Source organism: Paroedura picta, chromosome 6 (genome assembly GCF_049243985.1).
Source record: "Paroedura picta isolate Pp20150507F chromosome 6, Ppicta_v3.0, whole genome shotgun sequence".
Classification (NCBI taxonomy): Eukaryota; Metazoa; Chordata; class Lepidosauria; order Squamata; family Gekkonidae; genus Paroedura; species Paroedura picta.
In genome coordinates this window covers 12290001-12316444 of record NC_135374.1, presented here as the reverse complement: position 1 = coordinate 12316444, position 26444 = coordinate 12290001, and the positions used below count along the sequence as shown (strand labels likewise).

Below are 26444 nucleotides of genomic sequence, written 5' to 3'. Positions count from 1 at the left end.
CCGGCCTTTATAGAACTCTCAAAGTCCCAAAGTGTTGCAAAACAGCACTTCTCCACCAGGCATCTGGTTGGGGTTCGAGTTGCGCCTCAACCACCCATCCAGGACCCCTGCCTACTCCCCACTTTGGGATTTACATTTGGATTGTTATTGTTAGTTGTGAAGTCGTGTCCACCCATCGCGACCCCATGGACAATGATCCTCCAGGCCTTCCTGTCCTCTACCATCCCCCAGAGTCCACTTAAGCTCGCATTTGGATAGATACCCTCTTATCAGGCCAGGCATTCCTGATATTTATTCCAACTTGTTTGCCTGGCTCGTTGGCATCTTCCTGTCCAGAACGCAGCGGGATAGCAGGAGCAAATGAAATCGGGTTTTGTCAAATCTTTAGAATATTATCTAGATTTCTACATTTATTGCATTTTGTATTTTACTGATGAACGCCACCTTGAGACCCATTTGGGAGAGGGACAGGTTAGAAATCATTCATTCAATCAATCAATCAATCATCCACCCAACCCAACCCAACCCACCCACCCACCCACCCATCCATCCATCCACCCTCCCACCCACCCACCCACCCATCCATCCATCCACCCACCCACCCACCCACCCACCCATCCATCCATCCATCCATCCATCCATCCATCCATCCATCCATCCATCCATCCATCCATCCATCCATCCATCCATCCTTGCTCTTTCATCTTGCATACATATGCCCCAAACCCATTGTATCCTAACAATGGCCCTGAATGGTAGATTGGTTTAAGAAATAGGCCTAGTCTGCAGCTATGCTGATGTTGTGGCTTCTACCAAGAAAAGAAGCAGCTTGATGCTGAAATCCCATGACAATCCAGTGCCAGAAGAGCTAGATCTGAGTTTCGCAGTGCCTTAGAGACCAACGAGGTTTTTGGGGCATAAACTCCCTTCTTCAGATAGGTCTTTTACCTCAGACCAACATGGCTGCCCTTTTGACTCACTACTGAAAAAGGCTGATGGAGGGGGGGGGGGCTGATCCTAATCACAATTGGTTTATACAATCATAGGGTTGGCGGAGCCCTACAGGGCATCTAGTCCAACCCCCTGAGCAATGCAGGATTAGTCTAAAGCAGTGGTCCCCAACCTTTTTGTCACCGGGGACCGGTCAATGCTTGACAATTTTACTGAGGCCCAGGGGAGGAGATAGTCTTTTGCTGAGGGACGTCGCCGCTGCCTGAACCCCTGCTCCACTTGCTTTCTTACACTATGCAAGACACTCACAACCCTCTCGCTCATCCACTGTAACCTGCCACCCCTTTGCCTTCACAGAATCAGCCTCTCCGTCAGATGGCTATCCAGCCTCTGTTTAAAAATTTCCAAAGATGGAGAACCCACCACCTCCCGAGGAAGCCTGTTCCACTGAGAAACCCCTCTAACTGTCAGGAACTTCTTCCAGAAGTTTAGATGGAATTTCATTTGAATTATCTTCCAAGATCTAACGAGATCAGACTAGCTCAGGCTACCCAGGTCAGGGCAATGAGCCCTTTAGATCTCGTCATAATTACATGTCTTCTTTCAATGTAGGAGAAAGGGTACACACAGTCATATACAAGTTTACTTTGGTGTGGCTTCCTGGGTCAGCATCATAGAATCAGCTTGGCTCATTTATGTACGTTTGGCAAGGCAAACACTCCCAATGGAAAAATAAGAAAAAATATATATATTTCCCCCGATCTCTAAACTTCAGGCTTCCATAAAAAACCCGAAAGGCCATTAAGTTTTCCAAACGAATGGCTTGAAGCTGCCAACTGTCCTCCAACTCTGCTTCACCCTCGCTGCTCTGTAATGAAAATAACCTTTTAAAGCAGATAATAAAACTAAATACAGGGCATGTTTGCAAATTGTAGGAGTGGATCAGCAAATTGTAGCAGAAGGTGACAGCTTCATGTCTTTGGTATGGCAAGATTTATGGCTGTATTAACGGAGTGCTGAATCAAGATTTCTCTCTTTTAATATCTGCATATCAATACTGTCATGTTTCATTACCAGCATCTGGCATTACTGGCGTTTGACCCTAATAGCTAATCAGTATGGAGAATTGCACATCGGCAGGTCGAAAATTATAGAATGAATGCTGCAATTCATGTCTGCATTACTAATCATTACCCTAAAAGCCGCTGACGCCAGCTTGTTCCTGCGCATGGGCTTAACGGCCTTGTTCTGAGACCAACACGCTAAGTAGGATCAGAAACAGAGCTGTAAATAATAATAATATTTTGCATGCCATTTGCATTTTAAAATCCGATAGAGTGAATCGAAGAGCTGAATTTCAGATGAAATTAAATGACAGGGTTTTTTAAAGGTCACATTAGCTTTACACAGATGTCACGCTAAGTTGGAATTATACTTCCAGTTGGTAGGATGGCCATGAGTATGGTTTATTCGTTTTGCCATAAGAACATATGAAGAGTCCTGGTGGATCAAGGGACCAAGCCCTATGAAGATAGGTTGAGGGACTTGGGAATGTTCAGCCTGGAGAAAAGGAGGTTGAAAGGGGACATGATAGCCCTCTTTAAGTATTTGAAAGGTTGCCACTTGGAGGAGGGCAGGATGCTGTTCCCGTTGGCTGCAGAGGAAAGGACACGCAGTAATGGGTTTAAAATACAAGTACAACGATATAGGCTAGATATCAGGGGGAAAAAATTCACAGTCAGAGTAGTTCAGCAGTGGAATAAGCTGCCTAAGGAGGTGGTGAGCTCCCCCTCACTGGCAGTCTTCAAGCAAAGGTTGGATACACACTTTTCTTGGATGCCTTAGGATGCTTAGGGCTGATCCTGCATTGAGCAGGGGGTTGGACTAGATGGCCTGTATGGCCCCTTCCAACTCTATGATTCTATGATTCTATCAGACCAGTGGTCCATCTAGTCCAGCACCCTGTCTCACACAATGGAGTGGTCCATCTAGTCCAGCATCCTGTCTCACATAGTGGACAACCAGTTGCTCTGGAGATCCTCTGTCCTTCCACTTCTCTTCAAACTGTAAGTGTCTACAATGCCTGAATGTAGGCCTAAATGAACCATGATACTCTGTTTGACTCTGTAAACAGGAGAGCTGGGTTTGATTCCCTGCTCCTCCACATGCAACCAGCTGGGTGACCTTGGGCTCATCACAGCCATGATAGTGCCGTTATGACTGAGCAATCCTATCAGAGCTCTCTCAGCCCCACGTCCCTCACCTCCCTCACAGGGTGTCTGTTGGGAAGAGGAAGGGAAGGCGATTGTAAGCCACTTTGAGACTCCTTCAGGCAATGAAAAGTGGGGTATAAAAACCAACTCTTCTTTTCTTCTTCTCCAAGCCAGATATGACTCTTGGCTTAGAAACCCAGTTTATAGAGGGTAAAAACCCCTTTCAGCTCAACTAGATAACTGATTTACGACCTCGTGGGAAACAGTAGTTTATTTCCACACTTGATACGAGAAATAAAGGTGGATAGAGAACTAAAGGCCTGTTGATATGACAAAGCAACCAATATTCATGTCCACTGTATCAAGCTGAAGTTTAATTCCAGTGTAGGGTAATGTCTGAATGCTCTGTCATCATTATTCCAGAAGCTAAGATTTCAATAAATGAACCACACATCTGCATTCACAAGTTTCACATTCACCTCCAAGATAATTTGAAAACTAGGTTTTGTAAGTCACCTTTGTTTGCATAAGAAAGGCCATCAAAACTAGAAGGAACTGATCCTGCATTGATCAGGGGGTTGGACTAGATGGCCTGTATGGCCCCTTCCAACTCTATGATTCTATGATTCTATGAACAATGAAGGGATACGGCTGCCTTTCTCAAATTTCTCCCCACTGAGAATCCCCTGAAACATTATTCAGGCTTCAAGAAACCTCAGGACTGGCACAACCATGCAGAATATGGTCAGGAAGCATAGCTGTGGACACCCCCACCCAGGGCCCCTCCCCTTCCCACCGCATCTAGGCCCATCATTGGCCATTTGGAGAGGGGGGGGGGCGGCTCAACATGACCATATACAGTCATATCACCTGATAAATGTTTAACAAAATCTTAAAATACATTAAAAATTAATTAACTCCCACCCATTCAGGAAACTCTTCCAGGGCTATCAAGAAACCCCAGGGTTTCACGGAACCCTGGTTGAGAAAGCCTGGGAGAAGGGAAGGCAAGAATGGATCCTGACCAATTCCATCTGCTTACGAAACATTCATGATTTCGATCTTTAGCAGGCTCATTCACTCACCGACATCAGGGTCATTGGCCTGGACTCTTGTTAGCAGGGCTTTGGTGGCCGTGTTCTCGTAGACGCACGCCGTGTAGTGCTCGGAGGAGAAGGCCGGGGGATTGTCGTTGACGTCCTCCAGGATGAGACGAATTTCGGACTGGCAGAATCTGCCTCCTCCATCACTTGCCCTGGCAATCAGGTTGTAAACAGGGATCTTCTCGCGGTCTAGCAGAGACGAAGATTTCAGTTCCCCTAAAACATAATAAATGAGACAAGTGAAGAGGGAGACATATTGAAATGTAATAATTATCCATTTGTGTGGATTATCCAACAGACAAAGTAGGTGTCTCTGACCCTCTTCTCACAACAGAGGTAAGTGAGGTAAGTGGGGCTGAGAGAGCACTGACAGGACTGCTCCGTCAGAACAGCTCTAACAGGACTGTGAGTAGCCCAAGGTCATCCAACTGGCTGCCTGTGGAGGAGGAGCGGGGAATCATATCCAGCTCTCCAGTTTAGAGGCTGCCACTCTTAACCACTACACCAGTGGTCCCCAACCTTTTGATCACCGGGGACCGGTCAATGCTTGACAATTTTACTGAGGCCCGGTGGGGGGTAGTCTTTTGCCAAGGGACATCGCTGCCACCTGAGCCACTGTTCCATTTGTTTTCGTGCTGGCACCCCTGACTTCCCACCGTCCGCTGGGGGGCGCTGCCAGCAGCAGCTGCGCAGTGCCAGGCCGAGGGGGAGCCCCAGCCATGGCGGCCGCTGGAGAGCACCAAACGTGAGGCGGCAGCAGAGAGGCAAGGCAGCAGCCAGGGAGGAGGACGCGGAGTAGCTGCGGCCCGGTAGCGACTGATCTACGGACCGGTACCGGTCTCCGGACCGGGGGTTGGGGACCACTGCACTACACCATGCTGGCTCTTCACTGCACCAAGTAAGATGTTAGCTGCATTCTAGTCCAGAACTCCATGCTGCCTCTCGCGCGGGTCTCATGAGAACCAGCAGTAAATTGTTTCCATGTTACATAAATAATTTACCGTTGGATTCCTGTGGGATACATGACAATGTGCAGAATCAGCCCTCCTTCATCCTTCCACTGCAAATGTATTGCTCTGTGAAAAGTCCTTGTGATCTTACCCGTTTCCGGATCTAAGAAGAACTTGCTATTCCCCGGGCCGTACAGCGAATACCGAATTTCACCGCTGGATCCAATGTCCGCGTCTTTGGCACCAAATTGAAGTATGACTTTATTTGAGGGGATGTCTTCGGGGAACACTGCCATGTAGGTAACCTTCGGGGAGGAAAACAAATGACAGAAAATAGCAGCAATTGGCAAGGGGTTTGGTGTTTTTTCTTCAGAAAAGCCGCAAACACAATCCCTCTTTGTTACTCTCTGTGCTCAGCTGCAATTGGAACTTGCAAACCCCATGGAAGAAGACTCCAGCTGCCTTCAAGCGTTAAGATTAAGCAGAATCTGGAAAAGGATCAGCAAATGTATGAACGGCATCAATTAGAAGCACAGAAAACATGGAGCCGGGAATGATCCCAAGGGTCATCTAGTCCAACCCGCTACATGATGCATGAAATTCACAGCTACCTCCCCATCGCACTCCCCCAGTGATCCCTGCTCTGTGTCCAGAAGGCAAAAACCCTTCCAGATGCCTGGGGCAAGCTGATCCGGAGCAAGCTGGCATCCTGCATTCCTCTGGGCATATATGAAAGGGTCATAAAAGCTAGCAACTACTCATCCCTTCCTGTCCTCCCTCTTATGAGAGAAAGTAAGAAGAATTAAAGGGAATCACAGTAATCTGTTCCACTTAATATTTCTGGTAAGGGCTTGGAGGAGGAGCTGGTCTCATGGCTTAAGTACCACTCAGCGCTTTACACCCACTCAGGGTGGCTGTCCCACCCGTAAGTGCCTCCTCCTCCAACCGGCTTGCCTGTCTGTCCAGCGGCCAGCCAGTCACCTTCCATCCCCCACCCCTGACCACCCCCTCCTCCTTCCACTTCCCTCTGAGGCTCGGAGGCTGCGGATCCCTGCCTTGTGAGAGCTGCCCCTGCCAGTGGGTTTCCTAACAGCCGCCTGCAGCCTTTCCAGGTCCTGGGGGGGAGGGGAGGGTGTCCACAGAGTTCTTCCACTCCACTCACCCAATCTAGCACCCGTTGTATTCCTGAATGCAATGGGTTTGGCCCCTAGTAAATAATAAATCAGAACCTCAATGGTGAATTGCTGTAGAACTATAAAATGGAATGGGGAAAAGAACAACCATTAAACAATGTTTATCAAACAATTGTCCAAAATAGTTTAACAAAAGTGAAAAGAGAATAGAAAGGCAGAAGTATTGCAAAAGACTTGCATCACAATACCCAAGCAAACCGCTCTGCTACAGCTCTGGAGGGCCAGCTTGGTGAAGTAGCTAGGAGCACCAATCTGGCGAGCGGGGTTTGATTCCCCGCTCCTCCTCCACATGCAGCCTGCTGGGTGACCTTGGGTTCACCACAGTCCTGCTAGAGTTGTTCTGATGGAGCAGTAATATCAGGGGTCTCTCAGCCTCACCCACCTTACAGGGTGCCTGTTTTGGGGAGAGAAAAGGGAAGGCGAGCGTCGTCGTCGTCGTCGTCGTCGTCGTCGTCGTCGTCGTCGTCGTCGTCGTCGTCGTCGTCGTCGTCGTCGTCGTCGTCGTCGTCGTCGTCGTCGTCGTCGTCGTCGTCGTCTTCTTCTTCTTCTTCTTCTTCTTCTTCTTCTTCTTCTTCTTCTTCTTCTTCTTCTTCTTCTTCTTCTTCTTCTTCTTCTTCTTCTTCTTCTTCTTCTTCTTCTTCTTCTTCTTCTTCTTCTTCTTCTTCTTCTTCTTCTTCTTCTTCTTCTTCTTCTGTAATATCAGAGCTCTCTCAGCCTCACCTCCCTCACAGGGGATCTGTTGTGGGCAATTATAAGCTGCTTAGAGACTCCTTCTGCTAGAAAAAAGCAGCATATAAAGACCAACTCTTCTTCTACTACTACAAGGCCTGAGCAGCATACATGGAGTTCTTGAAGCAACTCTTTCAAATCTCTGGATCTCGCAGTCTTGTAAACAAGAAGGTAGAAATGTAGAGACATAACAATCTTGGATTTATCAGCTGCCGAAGACAGACACTCCCCCCACCCCCCGGTTTAATTTGTCTAAAACTTTCTTAATCTCCAAATTTTGAACAAGTCAGTCTTCATTCATAAACAGGCTGCAGCCTCGCATGAGGAGTTAAATCCAGAGATTTGAAAAAGTTCCTTCAAGGATTTTCGACGGTATACTGCTCAGGCTTTGTAGCAGATCCATTTGCTTGCATATTGTGAGGCAAGTCTTTTGTAATGTTTATGTCTTTCTATTCTCTTTTCCCATTTGTTAACACACTATTTGGAACACTTGTTTGATAAACATTGCTTGATGGTTGTTCTTTTCCCCATTACTACTGCCATACTAAGCTTACAGGGAGTCAAATTAATATAAGGACGGGATACAGCAGCAGATATAGGGGAAAACAGAAAAAAAGAAAGAACAAGGGGGGGGGGAACGCTTAAAATCTAGCAACTAAGTAAGATATAAAAAAACATAGGAAAAAAACACATGCAGACAAGACAAGATTATAACAGCGGTGGCGTATCTACACATAAGGGATTTCCAAATATCCCAAAATCAGGCTCTCTGCAATTCCTGTATATATGGCATGTGTTGGAGAGCCAGCTTGGTGTAGTGGTTAGGAGTGTGGACTTCTGATCTGGCGAGCTGGGTTTGATTCCCTGCTCCCCCACATGCAGACTGCTGGGTGACCTTGAGCACGTCACAGAACTGAGAAAGCTGTTCTGACGGAGCAGTAATATCAGGGCTCTCTCAGCCTCACCTCCCTCACAGGCTGTCTTTTGTGGGGAGAGGAAAGGGAAGGTGATTGGAAACCACTTTGAGACTCCTTCAGGTAGAGAAAGTGGCATATAAGAACCAACTCTTCTTCTTCTTCTCATAGAGTTCTAAGGTCCTCGATCCATTGATTTACCAGCAGTGGGCTGTTATCTTTCCAGGGGTGTAAGTTCCATCACAGAGAAAGCCGATGAAAACTTTCTGTTACAGCCACTGCCGCCAAAAGACATTAACTGACTCTCAACAAACAGGGGCCAAAACCCTGTACCAACAATAACCTGTCACGTGATCATTCATGGGAGGATGCAATGGAGGCCAGGAGAGCAATGTATTCTGTCACGTAGAATTGAACTATTGACTTTTTACTTGTAATGATAATTTTATTAGCTGCTCTGAGTGTGTCCATGAGAACGAGGTGGGACTGGAATTGAGCAGACAAATAATATGATTACACCTTGTCAGCTCACCTGATCACAGACAGGGCTGTTGTCGTTAACATCTGTGACAATCACTTCCACGGCGGTCTGCGTGACGAACAGCCCATCAGTGGCTGTAATGTTTAGAAGGTAGATGTCTTGCTCCTCTCGATCTAGCGGCCTCTTGATATAAACCTTCCATTCATTTTGAACCAGGCCAAGAGCAAATTTCCCTTTGGGGTTCCCTCCTGCGGAAAGAGCGGGAAAGAGACAACGACAGACTTGTGAAGGCATTTGAGCTGGAATGAACTATTTCCTCCCATTACAGTTGTTCTTACGGCTATGTAAAGAACTCTCAACACCGGCCAAATGTGTTAAGTATATAAGAGAGTATTACAATCACCCAGTCAAAATCTGCTTAGGCTGCCAGCTCTAAAGACATAAAACTGGTCTTGACCATGGCAAGACCCAGCCTGATTGAAGGCTCTGCCTGAGGAGATCAGAGCCCCCTGGGCCCATAACCAAATCTGGACAGCCTGCGAAACTCAGCTATTCCACCAGGCCTATGCTTGAGGACTGGTATAAACGTTAAGACGTTGGCTTCCCTGCTTGAGAACCCAAGGCCCCTCCAAGTTCTGACCAACCTCTGAAAGGTTTGGAATTATCATTAGATGGGCCCAGATGGAGTAGGAAGGGGAAGGGGCCCTAGATGTGCATGTACACAGCTATGCTTCCCAACTATATTCTACATGTTCGCACCACTTCTAGGGGTTTGCTATTGACAGTCAGAGGGGGTTTGCTATTGCCTGCCTCTGGATAGCAACCCTGGACTACCTTAGTCCTCTCCCTTCCAAATACCAACGAGGCCTGACCCCAATCAGTTCTAAGATATGATGAGTTTAAGCTAGCCTGGAGTATTCAGCTCAGGGTCCATCTCCTATACGAGAATCGAAACTCCTTGAGACAACAGAAGCCTTTTAAGACAAGTTGGAGACAATCTCCTTGTTTAGCTCTCCTTACGGGCAGTTGAATGCAAACTGTGAACAATCAATGATCCCCCTCCCTCCTAAGATGAGACAGTCGTCTTCCTACTTTGGTCTCAAGAGAGGATGTACGACAACCCCGTCGCTCTTGTTACCAAGACAATTTCATTAGCTGTTGATTATGCAATCAAGGGAGTGCAGCAGGTTCCATTACGGAATCCTTTAATGAAAGCTTTATCACACCGCGGTCTTGTTTTTGTATTCATTACGAGTCTTGTTCGGATGGCGTGGGTGTGCAGTCGCCATAACAGGCGAGGACGCGCCGGTCTTAAGTAGACCTAACAAGAGGTCGTTTAAGGAGCAGCTTAAAGATAAGACCACCAATTAGATTGAATTTATACAAGAGGGAAAACCAGGAGAAAAGAGGAGAGGGAGCCAACTGGCTTCCTGTTCCAGTGAAACTGCGACAACGAAGCAGGCAGTTTTGGTTTCTGTACTTTGTTAAACCACCTGGTGACAGAAGCAGCTTGGAATCTCTCCCCCCCCCCCCAGACGTCCTCTGAGAGGAATATGAGGCCATTTCACACACCATGGTGTGAAGATCCATTGTTCATGATTGTATATAAATTGTTTTTTTCCAAGATTTCTCAGTTCAGTTCTGCCTCTTGTCCCACCATGCCGATCTTGCTCTTTCCTGCTGCTCCAGACAGACTCCCGGAGGGATGGAGCAGAATGAATGGGATTAAATTAATTCAGAATAAATTCCGTCTAAACATCTGGAAGAAGTTCCTGACAGTTAGAGCGGTTCCTCAGTGAAACAGGCTTCCTCGGGAGGTGGTGGGTTCTCCATCTTTGGAAATTTTTAAACAGAGGCTGGAGAACCATCTGACGGAGAGGCTGATTCTGTGAAGGCTTAAAGGGGTGGCAGGTTACAGTGGATGAGCGATAGGGTAATGGGTGTCCTGCATAATGCAGGGGGTTGGACTTGATGACCCAGAAGGTCCCTTCCAACTCTATTATTCTATGATTCTTTTCAGGAGGAGTGGCAACAGTGGAGACCCCCCCCCCCTGGCCAAGTTGCTCACCCTGCCACAACCCCTGTGAAAGGGTCATTTGACCTCCAAAGGGGTCCCGATCCCCTGGTTGAGAACCACTGCTGCATGGCATCACATCCCCGATGAACTCCTTCCAAATTCTGCCCTCCTCAGGCTCTGATCCCAAATCCCCAGGTATTTCCCTCCCCAAGGTAGTCAGCCCTATGAATCACAAAGGTAGGACTGACTGGCTTCAAAGGGCTCAGCCTGCTTTTAAAACTGGTAGAAAGAGTCCTTTTCACAGGCAGAACAAGTCTCACGGCAACTCTGAAAGGAGAGATTCTGCCACTGGGGGCTGGCACATTTAAAAGCCCCGATTTAAGTTCTGAGGGAGACCCTGAGCTCTTCCTGAACATATGAGTCACATTAGCAAGAGATAATACTCATAATGGGATAAAAGCATTGCAATTTGTAACATTGAAAGGTTGTCACTTGGAGGAGGGCAGGATGCTGTTTCCCTTGGCTGCAGAGGAGAGGACACGTAGTAATGGGTTTAAACTACAAGTACAACGATATAGGCTAGATATCAGGAAAATGTTTTTCACGGTCAGAGTAGTTCAGCAGTGGAATAGGCTGCCTAAGGAGGTGGTGAGCTCCCCCTCACTGGCAGTCTTCAAGCAAAGGTTGGATACACACTTTTCTTGGATGCTTTAGGATGCTTAGGGCTGATCCTGCGTTGAGCAGGAAGTTGGACTAGATGGCCTGTATGGCCCCTTCCAACTCTATGATTCTATGATTCAATATGGTTTGGAGAGTAAGGGTGTCATTCAGAGATCTATTTATTTTAAAAAAACGGTGCCCTCCTGCAGACCTCATTCTGCACTGATAAATTAAATTTCCCATTGACATACCCAAGATGGTTCTGTTTCCCAAGGGTGTTCTAATTAATTCATTTTCAGCTGCAGCTTTTAAAAAATGGAAACTTCCCGACTGTATATATTAATGGATTCTTTAAAATCTGTCGGCAGTTTTCTTTTTTTACATTCTGTTTGAGCATGACACGATCCAAGCATTAACTCTGAACACAACATTTCCAGAAAGCCTTACGGCTTAAAAGAAATAAATAAAATAAATCTGTGATTCTAGTTTTTTTTTTCTTTTGTTTATTTGGTATTTGAAAAACATCCCGCATCCCACCGCCCTCTCAGCGAATGCTACAAAACTAATTTGAGCGTTAGTAGATGGAGGGGAACTGAGACGTCAAATGTTTTAAACACACTTTCGCAAAGCGTGTATAAAACAAATTAAAACAAACAAGAGTTTTTTTTTAAATGGCTGTTGCTTTATTTTAAAATCTGGTCCAGTTTTTTGGGGAAGAAATGGCTGATGGGACTTTCTATCTCCGCTCTACTGTGGACCGGGCCTTACTGCGATTGCTACCCAAGGCGATGCGTGCCCTTGCATGATATTAGGAAAATTAGGTAAACATCTGTCAAGGGTCCAGTTCTTACCAAGGGCCACTCGCTACATGTTATGCAGCTTCTGGGTCCACCAAGATTCTGTCGAACCACATATGTCCTGGGAATTCCAGGCTGAAACTTAATTGTCAGGCGTAGGGGGGCACCCACTTTGAACTGGGATTGTGGCACAATGGTGCCCCTGGGGATACTTCTATGCCAGTATGCATGTTTTCCCCGTGGGCGAAACACTGGCATTCCAGGGCCTTTTCAGGTTGGAAAGATCCCATACACCTGAGAATTAAACCTAGAAAAATTGCTGGGAGCTCAAAACCTTCATCAGGCTTTCTCAACCAGTGTTACTTCAAATCCTGGGGTTTCTTGATGGCTCTAGAAGGATTTCCTGAATAGGTGGGAGTTAATTAATTCTATCTATCTATCTATCTATCTATCTATCTATCTATCTATCTATCTATCTATCTATCCATCCATCCATCCATCCATCCATCCATCCATCCATCCATCCATCCATCCATCCATCCATCCATCCATCCATCCATCCATCCATCCATCCATCCATCCATCCATCCATCCATCCATCCATCTTTAAATCTGTTAAATATTTATCAGGTGATATGACCATATGGTCATGTCAACCTGCCCTCACAATGGCTAATGATGGGCCTGGAGGGGGTGGGAAGGAGAGGGTCCCCAGATAGGCATATACACAACTATGCCTCCCAGTCGTAATTTGCATGGTCCTGCCATTTCTGGGGTTTCTCACAGCCTAAAGAATGTTTCAGGGGTTTCTCAACCGTAAAAAAAGTTGAGAAGGGCTCCCCTAGATGATAAAAAGCAGTGATCTATGGAGGTGTCTTCTCTCCAGTTTGCTCCATCACCCTTCTGCAGTTGCTTTTGCCAGTCTCTGGTTGTTTCTTTCTATCCAATCTTCTTGTCTCTGCTTTTTAGCCCCAGGCACTTTCTGTTTCTCCCATTGGTCCAGCTCCCCTTCTTTAAAAACTGCCTTGTTCATAGTGTTGCTAGGTATACCCCATAATGCTGACAATGTTCGCATGAGATCTGAGTCAGCTTTTTAAAAAAGTTGCAATGTGTGTGCATGTGCTTTTCTCCCTGCCCCTCACACTAGTTTTTCCTTGTTTGGTTCTCCCAGATTTGTAGAAACATCTGTGCTTTCCAAACCCAGCCCCATGGTGTACATTTTTAGATCCTAACTCTGGGGCCAAATGCCGGATTAGATATATGATCGTCCCTCCTCAAGATGGATTTTCCACATCTTGTTTGTAATGGCTACTCTCCTTAGAGGACAGATATTAAACCCTGCTCAGAATACCCCAACCTCCTTTCCCATTCATTATCCCTCCTCACTCGCCTTTTAATTCAGCGATCTGTTTCCTCACTCAGACTACGTTAAGCAAATGGTTCATGCATTTACAGTCTAAAGATGACAGACAGGCTTTGGCAAAGGGAAGCCAAACAATTGAATTGATCCCCATGGAATACTCCAGCCTGTACACTGACCTCATTTTGGGGCAATCTATGATCCGGATGTTCCACCGGTGGGGGGAGAAAACCCTTCAAGTTACAATGTTTTAAAATCGGTAAAGCCTTCAGAATGTCTGACTGTCTTAGAAAATAAACATAGCGAAAGGACTAGGCTATTCCTCTCTCCAATATATTTTTACATAGACAACAATGTTCTCTTTTGTCCTTTCTCATGGCTTCTCCTTGCAAAAATGTAGTTTTGTTACTTCTGATATTGATGTATTCATGATGGAGGCTGTAAATCGAGGGGTTACCAGTAGATAAATTATGCATGCACAGAAACCTTCACACGATGTAGACCCTTTCATTTGGAAGTCCTTAAATCATTCATTTTATAGACGGTTCCTAGGTTGCTAAGAGATACGCCTTGAGTAAATCATATAAAGGTGCTGCTCCTTCATACTGGTGGCAAATTTTAATGCCCTTTGCTGCTGTGCTCACATGCTCTAGTTTCTCCCTCCTCCTGCCTGAATGGAAGGAAATTGATTGAAAATGTCCTGTCTCCTATAAGTCCCAGTTCATAGAATCGTAGAGTTGGAAGGGACCTCCTGGGTAATCTAGTCCAATCCCCTGCACTATGCAGGACACTCAAAACCCTATGACTCATCCACTGTAACTTGCTACGCCCTTAAGCCTTCACAGAGCCATCTGTCAGATGGCTCTCCAGCCTCTGTTTAAAAATCTCCAAAGATGGAGAACCCACCACCTCCCGAGGAAGCCTGTTCCACTGAGGAACTGCTCTAACTGTCAGGAACTTCTTCCGGAGGTTTAGACGGAATTTCTTTTGAATTAATTTCATCCCATTGGTCCTGGTCCATCCTTTTGGGGCAAGAGAGAACAACTCTGTTCCATCCTCCATATGGCACCCTTTTAAATACTTGAAGATGGTTATCAGATCCCCTCTCAGCCGTCTCCTCTCCAGGCTAAACAGACCAAGCTCTCCCAACCTATCTTCATACGTCTTGGTCTCCAAACCCCTCACCATCTTTGTTGCCCTCTTCTGGACATGTTCTAGTTTGTCTACTAAAGTATATATGTAGTTACTAAAGTATATATGTAGGAAAGTGCTAGGTGATGCACAAATTCTTAATTCAAGCTGAATTATGTTAAGTTCATGTATGTTTTCACTTGTGCGTCGTCTCCAGTTGTCACTTGCCCCACATCTGTTGGTGGGGGCACAGAGAACAAGTCTTGAGGGGCAGGTCTTGACTTGTGGGCATGACAGTATGGGAGGAAGCTGTCCCTCCAAGCTGATCTCTCAACGAAAACACTTCCGTTTTCAGAGCAGGCCACACTTCCTCTGATCCCCGTCAGACTTGCATGGGCCAAGTACCCCAAGACAATGAATAGTATTACCCTGTATCACCCAGGTGGGGAAACTGAGGCCAGCCATCTCAAGCCCTGAATTCCTAGCTGTCAAAAGCCCTCTTGCCACGACCTAACTCTCCCTCTGCTCAGAAAATAAAACGTTAATTGCGTGAGCATAATAATTGGACTTAATGGGCGTGGAAGGGTTTACTTTCAAGCCCAATCAGGCTTCGCTTCTCTGAAAACTGATCACCGAAGAATCAATTCTCCTGAAGAGCAAACCACTTGGAACGTACGCTGTAGCGAATCCATGCCTGACGGTGCTTCAGGGTTGCTGACACACTATGTGACACAGATGTTTGAAAATCTGAATTCATCAGCAGCAGTAAGAGTTGGAGCTGGCTGCACCACTACAATTGTGGTCTCCCCTACCTAAATGAGAACTGGAGCCAAATCCGGCACCTGTGGGCTTGGAACCAAGGCCCACTGGCTTCAGTGGGACTTAGATAAGCCCCGTGCATTACCGTAGGAAACACCTGTGCTAATACCAAGATTTCCTCCTTCAAAAGCATGGCATCACACAGTCGTAAAAACCTGCCTTGTGGATCCATTTGAACATGGAAGGGATGGATAGAGATCCCCCAGCAACATGAAGACCAAAAAAGAAACATATTGTTAAACATTGCCTAAGAAATATGATTGGATCCAGAGTTCCCAGACTTGGCTTCATATGCGTTTATGATGTCTACACATTCTGGGCTTGTGGAGGAGGTCTGTCAGGAGCTGCTTGCAATGGTAACTAAAGGGAATGTCCACAGCCAGAAGCAACTCACGTCTAAATGTTAGTTCTGGAAGGCTATATCGTGAGAAGGCCCCAGCCCCTATGTTTTGTTGTTGGACCTCCAGAGGAAGTGTTTGGCCACTGTGTGAGAGAGGATGCTGGACTAGATTGGCCCCAGGTCTGATCCAGCAGGGCTCTTCTGATGTTCTTATGAAGGCTTCTCTGCCCTGTTGCTGAACATTAGGTCACTATTTAAGAAAGGATGTACGGCTAGATGGATCACTGGTCTGATCCAGCAAGGCAATTCTTATGTTTTTATGAAGGCCTCAGCCTCTATGCTCTGTCGTTAGACCTCTGGTTGTGCAACAAAGGTTGCTGAATTAGATAGACCACTGGTCTGGCCCAGCCTTGTATTCTTAAGGTGTAGCCCTAGTTTTCTTGTTTTAACTTGTAATATGTTTTCTTGTAATATGTATACCTGGCCTTCTTTCGAAGTAAGTTTGCCTAGGACTGCTTTTTCTTGGTATCTACTTCTGTGGAGGAAGGCACCGGATTGTCTCTTGCTTCATTTAGCATGTAATTGCTATCACTACAAAATACTTTTTTCCATTTGGAGATGATCGGGGGAAAGGCAGAAAGGTTGGCATATATCTATCTGTTTTAAATAAATAGGTATCACCACATCTCCTCTGAAGAAGAAGGCTCTCCCACAGTTGATTTCCTCAAATGCTGCCCTACGATGCACAGAGAGGTTAAAATGTTCCAAAAACCTTCCCCAAAGTATTCTGTGGAGGGAAACTGTGCATCTGACTAAACACCTCTGCTTTACAGGTAAGAAATAAATTGCAGGAAGGTCACTGTAAGCCAATGCATGTTTCATACTCAATCCCTCTCTTTCACACATGAGCAATCTGCATGGGAGAGAGGCTTAAAACTCCTTTAAGTAGAGCATGAAAAGTCGGCATTCGGTTCAATGTTTGGCATCTCTAGCTCAGAAATGAATAAAGTATTACTAAAGAACTGAGACTTTGGGGAATTATTCCCTGTTAATAGCAGATAGTGAAGAGTTATATGGACTTAGAAAGAAAACTGCACAGGGACACTCCCTTTCTTTCACCGTTAAATTGGGAACCGCCCCGCCTTTCGGTAAATAGGGAGGTCATTAATCCTAGTTTTATTCATTGTCTAAACTTACATTTTATGGTTTAAAACTAGTGTTTAATACACCTTATGTTGTATATTATCTATGCTGTTAGCCGCCCTGAGATGCTGAGTGAGGGGCAGGATATAAATTTGAATGAATGGATGAATGGATGAATGGATGAATGAATGATAAAGACACCCAATGACTTTGTTGACTGAGCAGGAAGTCACATCTGCCGCTCCCAACGTTCTATCTACCATTTCACACTGACTTGCTTTCCAGAGGAACGGTACCTGCAAGCTGGCAAGAACGGGGTGCTGTACCCTCCCAGGCTTGCACAACTTAGAATCATAGAATCAAAGAGTTGGAAGGGGCCATACAGGCCATCTAGTCCAACCCCCTGCTCTACGCAGGATCAGCCCAAAGCATCCTAAAGCATCCAAGAAAAGTGTGTATCCAACCTTTGCTTGAAGACTGCCAGTGAGGGGGAGCTCACCACCTCCTTAGGCAGCCTATTCCACTGCTGAACTACTCTGACTGTGAAAAAACTTTTAAACTACAAAGCCAAATTTGGCCCACCAGTCAAGTTATGGTGGCTACCTGGATTCTAAGAAAACCCTTCACATTTCCACCTGTCCAGACTTGGAAAAAGGGAAGCATCTGACAGGCCACGGTACATAGTAGGTAGGTTGGGTCCAGCCTGATTTCAATTTTAATAGGCAACACAACCCTAAGACAATTTTTCAGCTCCCTAGGGAGACAATACATCCATCATGAGCGATATTGCTCACTAGCTATTTGTTAAAAGGGTCTGCACAGTATACAGTATTATTATTGCCATTATTTATTTGTTTATAGCATACTCTGGCGCCCCTCTGCATTCAAAATGAGTGTTTTCGATGAGATTTTCAATCAAGACACTGGAAGGATGCTTTTTAATTAAATAAAACAAGCCCGTTATAAGCAAATGGCTCCCCCCGCAAATCAGGAAGAATGGATGTTGCTCATTCTCTCAGGCCGATGCACTGTGCTGCGGTCCTGTCTATGCTGATACATCAATCACAAGGCGTTACGGACTGTGATATAAGAACACGGTGCCAAGTATCGAATCTAGCAAATGAAAAAGAGCTAGACCGTTTTCATACACTTTCCCCTTTCCTTTAGCTGCTTCAGATGCTCAGAGGCGGTGGTGTGGGGGGGATCCCTAAGAAAAAGCAAGTTTGGGAGCTCTGCATTGCAAGACATCAGATGGCTCATAGTGCCTTACATGGTGCAGCTTGGTCACAGGGGAAAGTAGGGTTGTACACGGTGGCATCCGAATCAGCCTGGAACAGCCGATTCGGACGCCACCACGCACAACCCTAGAGGAAATTGCCTTCCTACTCTCAGTGGTGTATCAGACTCATCAGTGCAGATGGCTAGAGCAGCCTTTCTCAACTTTTTTTTTTTTACCACTGAGAAACCTCTGAAATATTCTTCAGGCTTTGAGAAACCCCAGAAGTGGCACAATCAGGCAGAATATGGTTGGGAAGCAAAGCTTCCCTTCCCACCTCCTCCAGGGCCATCAATGGTGAAGGGGGTGGGGTTGACATGACCATAAACTGTCATACCTGATAAATATTTAACATCTCCCACTCATTCAGGAAGAAACCCCAGGCTTTCACAATACCCTGGTTGAGAAAACCTGGTCTAGAGCAGGGGTAGTCAACCTGTGGTCCTCCAGATGTTCGTGGACTACAATTCCCATGAGCCCCTGCCAGCAGAGGCTGGCAAGGGCTCATGGGAATTGTAGTCTATGAACATCTGGAGGACCACAGGTTGACTACCCCTGGTCTAGAGGAATAAGGGCATCTGCTCAAACAATGGGCCAATGCATTTCACCCAGGATTCTGGTCTGGTTTCTGAGTCTGAGCAGTAGACATCAGTTACTCTTTTGCCTATCTTCTTTCATCCCTTTCAGCTCTCCCATGCTCATATATCAGCTCAGCAGCCCAACTATCTGCCAGCTCTCAATGTGCACCATCCATTTATCTGCCTTGCTTCACTTGGACCTCCACTCCCCACAGAGTTCTTACCAGTAATATGGTAGCTAACTTGACGGTTGACATCGGACGTGTCCTCATCCCAAGTGCTGAGAACAGCAACAACTTCACCCGGTGAATCACTCTCTTTCACAGACCCGTGGTATATCTCGTGCTCAAATACAGGCGCGTTATCATTGATGTCCGTCACGGTGACAGAGATCAAAGTGGTTGATGAAAGGGACAGGGCTTCTCCCAAGTCTGAAGCCACCACTGTGAAGGTGAATGTTGGGTTCTTCTCATGGTCCAGGTCTTTCAAAGTGTTGATCCAGCCACTGTTGCTATCAATGGCAAATGTCTCTGTGATTTTGTCACCCTCCGATTCGGCTAAGAGAGAATATGTCACTTGACCGTTTGCCCCCCAATCGGCATCGACGGCTTTGACCTGGAGAAGCTTTGTCCCTATTGGCATCCCTTCCATTATTATGGCCTCATAGCTGGCTGCATCAAACACGGGTTTGTTGTCATTGATGTCCAAAATTTTAATGTCCACATCCACAGTTAACACTACATCCACTTTACCCAGCTGTATAGTTGCTGCAACTTTGAAGTGGAAGACAGGAGTTGCCTCATGGTCAAGTCTCTTGTCTAGTTTTATGACGCCGGTCTCTCGTTCTATAAGAAAAACACCGTCCTTATTGTTTTCAGTCAGTTCACCGTTCACTGTGCTATAGGTGGCGCCTTCATTGGGTAAAACATGAAGAACATCAATAGTACTACCTATCAATGTGTCTTCTGATACCGTGAAGGAATATTGCGGCTGAGAAAATGAAGGCAAGACTGTTTCAGGAGGTAACACGTGAATGTACACGGGGATAAGGGAATGTCTTACAGGAATGCCCCCATCGACAGCTTTGACAAAGAAGGAGAGCACTGTGTTTTTCAGCTGGTTAAAATTCCCCTTGGTGACCATCCAACCATTGTCGGGATCAATTTCCAGCAGATCGGCAACAGAAACTGAGGCTTCACTGTACAATGAATAGGTGATCCGTGCATTTGCACCATCGTCTAAGTCCACCGCTTGCACTTGAGTGACCAGGTGGCCTCTCCCAACATCTGCTTTGACACTTGCCCGGTATTCCACCGTCATAAACTGGGGAGCATTGTCATTCTCATCTACCACAATGATACGCACAGTACAGAAGGTCACTCTCCCCCCGCCATCGAGGGCTCTCAATGATATGGTGATATCTCCTTCCAAAGGGATCTCCCGATCAAGTTTCTCCGTGGTGATGATCTGTCCATTGTTATCAATTAAAAAGCGATCCTTGGCAAAATCATTCATAATTAAGTAGCTGATTTGCCCATAGATTCCTGAATCTCCATCAGTTGCTTTTATGTGGATGACTTTGGTTCCAGGGGGGGCGTTTTCTCGAACCTCCGCCACGTAAATGCTCTGAGTGAAGACAGGACTGTATAAATTAGCTCCAAGGATGTAGATATGAACCTGGGCTGTGCTTGTGAACAAACCATCAGACACAGAGACATTCAGACTGTACATTGTCTCCATCCTCTGCTTCCGGTGGTTCGAGAGGGTGATCACGCCACTCTTGCTGTCCATTACAAAACTTGTACGGTCATTTCCAGACAAGATACTGTACTCCAGTCGATCAAAATCAGAGCTGTCTGCATCAGAGGCTTGGACACACGTCACAAAATGGCCCCGTGGAGCTAGCTCACTGACATAGGATTCATAGATCAACTGGTTGAAAACTGGAGGGTTGTCATTCATGTCAGTCACCAAAATGCTGACCAGAACCTCACTGCTCAGAGGCGGGAATCCATTATCTGTTGCCCTGACTTTCAAGCTGCACTGCTGCATGACTTCATGGTCCAGTAAGCGGGCCGTGAGGATCAGCCCACTGGAGCCGTCTATGTGGAAATAATCGGTGCTGTTGAAAGTGTCCTGAACTATTTGATATTGGATGATTTTGTTGTTCTCGGAATCCGCGTCCGTGGCGACAACGTGCAGGACGGGAGTGCCGATCAAGGACGCTTCCGTCAAGGTGGCGTTATAAGCAAAGTGGTCAAAAATGGGAGTGTTGTCGTTGACGTCGATGATAATCAGATCCACCGTGACCTCGGCCCGAGCCCCCGTGAGGGCGTCGCTGGCTCTCACCGTGAGCTTGAAAATCGGGTTGACTTCGTAGTCTAGCGGGCTGATGATGCTGAGGACTCCAGTATCAAAATCAACGTTGAACTGATTATAGGGATCTCCATCGACGATGATATAAATGATCCCTTGGCCTTCCGGGCTGGTCGCATTGATGCTCAGGATCGGGGTATGCATTTCTATGTCTTCGTTGACGGAGGTTGTGTAGAAGGGCTTGTCAAAAACAGGCATCGCTTTGTTAACTATTGTAATGGGCAATTCCACAGTCGCAGACAGTGATGGATTGCCTCCATCTTTAGCGATGACGATAATTAAATACTCTATGTTAGATAAATCAGAGTTAAAGGCTGCTTTTAAGGTGACACTGCCTGTATGCCTGTCGATTTCAAAGTGCCCATAGTCCTCCTTTAGCAGGTAAGCTACGTCACCATTGGCCCCTTTATCTTTGTCGATGGCAGTCACTCGGTATATCAGGGTGCCTGGATCAGCCTCCACTTGTACGGCAGCATAATATGGAAGTCCTATAAATACAGGCGCATTGTCGTTGATGTCCTCAATGTGAACTCTGACAACCACCCTGGCGACCCGCAGATGGTCCAGTTCACGGCTCGCCTCTACCACCAACTCGTACAATTCCTGTTCTTCTCGGTCAAATGGGACGCCTATAGTTTGAATGACACCCAAGGTGGGCTTGATCTTGAATTTGTTGCCTGGGTTTAATATACTGTACTTCAATGGCTCATTAAGGCGGTTTCCAACAGCATTGACCACTGCTACTTGGGTGATATTGGTGCTGTTTTCTGAGATAGATGTGGAATAAAAGCTTTGGGTAAAGTGGAGGCCACTGTCCATGGCTTCTTTGACCATTATGGTTACTACAGCGGTACTATAGAACTTCCCATCGGACACCTTTGTGATGAGCATGTAGTGGTCTTTGGAAAGGCTATTGTTTTTTATAGTCAGGACTCCGGAAGTCGAATCAATGACAAAGTGTTCCATGTTCCCTTCAATCAGGCTGTAAGTCATTTCAGGTGGGACTTCTGAATCCGGGTCGGCAGCCTTGACTTTGAGAACCTCAACCCCAATGTAAGTTGGCAGAAGTAAAATGGTCTCAAACATGGCCTGGCTGAAAACCGGAGGGTTGTCATTCACATCGGTCACATCAATAGTAACCTCAACTGGACTTTCGGCGGTGAGCTGTGGATTGCCACTGTCTCGAACGTGGACGTGAAAATGGAAATGAGCGATGGTTTCATGATCTAAGTCCGCAATGGTTCTAATGGCGCCTGTGCTGGAGTCTACGGTGAAATACTTCTTAGCAGTGGACTCAACAATCTGGTAAACCAGCAAGGCATTCTGATTGCTGTCAGCATCCGTGGCTCGTATCACGAGGGGATTATTTCCCAAACTCCGGACGATGCTGTTGATTGGAGCCGCTTCACTGATGGTGCCCCTATACTGCGAGAAGAGAAAGACCGGGGGGTTGTCGTTTTCATCGACAACCTGGACGTTCACAGTGACATTCGATGCCATTCCCGCCATGTTCATGGCTTGCACAGTGAGGTGGTAAGAAGACGTGTGCTCATAATCAAGTGGCTTTTGAGTAGTGATGACGCCCGAGTAAGGGTTTATCACAAAGGCCCCGTCGATGTTACCATCCTTGACTTCGTAAACTAGTGTGGACTGGCTGATCGCAGAGACCATGATGACCGACGTTCCAAAGTCGACATTCTCGTTCACTTCGGCTTGCCATTCCTTGTGCATGAATTTGGGGTGAGAATTGTCCGACAGGGTTACAGAGATGCGGACGATCGCTGTGGCTGATAGCGGTGGGGAACCCTGGTCAGTCACTTTGACTGATAAGACAAACTGGCCCATTGTCGTTAAATCCGGTTCTTTCAGCACTGTGATGATGCCCAGAACTGGCTCGATCTTGAACGTATTCCCGGTGTTCCCTGAAACAGCAAAACAGGAAGACATATTAAAGGTGAAATTTAGAAATGTAATCTTTCCCTTCTTCATAATTTGTTAAGGGCTAAGTGGGCGGAAAGTGGGTGGGACCAGTCTGGATGAGGGGCCAATTGGAAGACACAAAGCACTTTCCGATTGGCCCCTCACCAGGACAGACAGCAGTTTTAGCTGATCGGGTGAGGGCATAATCTAGGCCCTCACCAGGACAGGCCAGAAAGCGACAGGGAAGCTGCAGGGCACCATGAGTAAAGAAGGAGGCCTTCCCCTCGGGCCTAGAAGCATACCCTGGGCCTCTTTGAGGCCTGAGGGGAAGGCCGTGCCGCCATCGGGGGGGGAGGAGGAAGGGAAGCAGGCCTTCCCACCGGGCCCAGAAACACCACACCGGGCCCAGAAACACCATGAATGGGCTTTGAATCTGGTCCAACTCTAATGTGGGAACCTGTAGAATGGTCCAGGGACACATGGTGCACAGCTAAGTTGAAGACAGATCGCCAGACATACATTGTGGACCTCAAAATCAAGGTCAACCTAAGCACCCATTTTTGCAGTCCTTATGGAAGCAACAAAACCAGGAACTTCAACATGCATTTTGTAAACCACAACATGACTAGAGGCCTTGGCGAAGCAAAGCTGGTGAGAATTGGCCCACAGTGTCTGGAAAGAAAACTGCCTAATACATTTTGCTCCCTTGCCATTCCTCGTGAATCAATTTGGGGGGTGATACCTGCATGATTGCACGATTGGTGGGATACCTGCATGAACAGATAAATAACCAGAGAGTTGAAAAACACTTTTAAAAGATCCATTCACAAGCAGTCTGTTAATCCCCACAAGTTATATGAGCCAGGTTTTCTAAAAAAAACGAAATGGCGACAGGGAAACTGTTAAAAATCAGTGACAGATGCCGTGAGTCAGCTTCAAAATGTATTCAATAGCCATGGCTTTCCCCATAGAACCATGGAAACTGAAGCTTTATGGAGGTTCTGAGAATCGTGTGACGCACCCCAGCTCCGCTCACAGAGCTACGATCCCCAGTGCTCCTTGGAAACGAGGCACAATAGTTTCGGTTTCATAGGATAGTCACAAAGCTAAGCTGTAAAGCAGTAGACTTGGTATTGTGCCATCAACCCCTAACTTGGGGATCACTCCCCAGTGCATAGGTAGAAACGGCCAAATTCTGGAGCTTGCCTGTCAAAGAACTATTTAACTAAGGATGCGATTCTGCACAGCTTTGTTACAAAGGGCATTCCGCTGACAAAAACATAACTTAAATTTAAGTTAGCCCATTCAGGATTACGGAATACGGACAAAACAGGCGTGGAAAAACTAGCCACTGAGTTCTTCAGCATGGGATCGAACCTCGGGAATGATTATGAATCATCAATTAAAAGAATGCAGATTCAGTGCCTCAACTGGACAGTCTGTGGAGTATGAATAGGGGAGTTAGAAAAGAATTCCGTGCACAATAGGGATAATAGTGCAGGGAACACACAACAGAAATATTTGTTTATTGATCCGAATAGTTTAGGGACAAATAAAGATGAGTCAGTGTTTGGAGAGGACATGAATGAAATGGTGTAGTACAATGAAGTATTGTTGGCTACAAAAGAACAAAATAATTAGGACTCATTGATGTGTTTTTCCCGTCAAAAGCGTACGGCAAAGATGGGGCTGCAGATACAAGAAACACGGAGCTGCCGATGAAAACAGCAGCCTTCTGTTGAATTCTCAACCTCCGTAACAGGCAGAGTACAATATGTCCCACGTCCTGCCATTATCACGCAGTGTGCTTCTCTGTCCCTGCTGCGTAACGTGCCTACTGAGGATGTCAGTGTAACATAGTTACAGAGGAAAAGAGAATTCAACACAGGGCTACCATTTTCAGGAGGAGGCCTGCGTTGCTCAAGATACCTAGCTCTGGATTCCATGCTCCTTCACATTCAGAGCTGAGTTCCTGGCTGACAGAAAACTGTTTCACGTGCGACCCGTGTTGGAAGAAGAAGAAGAAGAAGAGTTGGTTCTTATATGATGCTTTTCTCTATCTGAAGGAGGCTCAAAGTGGCTTACAGTCTCCTTCCCTTTCCTCTCCCCACAACAGACACCCTGTGGGGTGGGTGAGGCTGAGAGAGCCCTGATATCACTGCTCGGTCAGAACAGCTTTATCAGTGCTGTGGCGAGCCCAAGGTCACTCAGCTGGCTGCATGTGGGGGAGTGCAGAATCGAACCTGGCATGCCAGATTAGAAGTCCTCACTCCTAACCACTACACCAAACTGGAAACACCTTACATGCAAGTCAATACTGCCCCTCTATCACTGGTGGAAATGGAACATCATTTTTTAAATGGAACACCTGCGTGTTGGCCGTGTGTTCATCACAGACGGGCCCTCTCTTCCCATCAGAGATTATTAAAGCGTGAGGTTACTTGGTTTCTGCTTCTCAGTGCTGTGGACGCTCTGGCTGAATTTCCTGCCAAGGAAGGAACGTCGTACAGAAGCCGAATCCATCAGCTAAAATTAACATCCCCGCCACATGTTCTTTCATGGGTCACAGAAGCTGCAGCCTGCAAAGCGGCAACTAGAAGCGCCGGTGGGTGATGACACAGTGGGCATTTGCGGCTTTATCGGAAACAGAAGCCTGAAGCGTCCGATTGCAGGAAGAGAGATGGATGAAAAGGAACCCAGAGGCAGTCATGGGGTGACAGAAGTCTCATTAACGGGTTCCAAGCTTTTGCACAATCGGCCAGGGCCGAAGCCTCATGCTGTTCCACTTCCTGGTCATGGTCTCATCCTGTCCCCTCCATTATAGGAGCTGTGATGCTTCCACCCCCCCCCACACACACCCCCATATTGAATTTATGTTGCTGTGCCATAGGACTGCCCAGCATATCTGGTGGCAGGTCTGAAAAAGCAAGAGTGAAAGAGAGGGGGTTTCACTGGGAAATTAGCTGGCAGGAAGGAGATGTTCAATCCTTCGCCTGTGTGCCACCTTTCACCTGTGGCTTCCCCAACCCAAGATGCAATTGCCTCCATCTGGGGGTTTGCTGGCAGGGGCTCATGGGAATTGTAGTCCATGGACATCTGGAGGACCACAGGTTGACTACCCCTGGCATAAGGAACACATGGATTATGTGAATAAATGCACAAACACAAGCCTCCCATTGTAACAAGTGGCAGCGTGTACATATGAACAACCTGTGACCATACTGGAAAACTGAGGGGGTGAAACCAAGCCCTATGAAGATAGGTTGAGGGACGGGAATGTTCAGCCTGGAGAAAAGGAGGTTGAGAGGGGACATGATAGCCCTCTTTAAGTATTTGAAAGGTTGTCACTTGGAGGAGGGCAGGATGCTGTTTCTGCTGGCTGCAGAGGAGAGGACACGCAGTAATGGGTTTAAACTTAAAGTACAACGATATAGGCTAGATATCAGGAAAAAGTTTTTCACAGTCAGAGTAGTTCAGCAGTGGAATAGGCTGC

At 46.6% G+C, this 26444-nt stretch overlaps 1 protein-coding gene across 7 annotated transcripts in view; it reads right to left on the bottom strand.

The window, feature by feature from the left end:
- The window catches only part of FAT3 (FAT atypical cadherin 3), a 570888-nt gene that overhangs the window by 91286 nt on the left and 453158 nt on the right, over positions 1 to 26444 (bottom strand). For all 7 annotated transcript variants that reach the window (XM_077341425.1, XM_077341429.1, XM_077341428.1 and 4 more), the window contains 4 exons: positions 18880 to 22953; positions 8586 to 8782; positions 5369 to 5522; positions 4250 to 4483 (listed from right to left, as the gene is read on the bottom strand). In XM_077341425.1, coding sequence (XP_077197540.1) covers positions 4250 to 4483; positions 5369 to 5522; positions 8586 to 8782; positions 18880 to 22953 — 4659 coding nt within the window. The remainder of the gene's footprint in view (positions 1 to 4249; positions 4484 to 5368; positions 5523 to 8585; positions 8783 to 18879; positions 22954 to 26444) is intronic.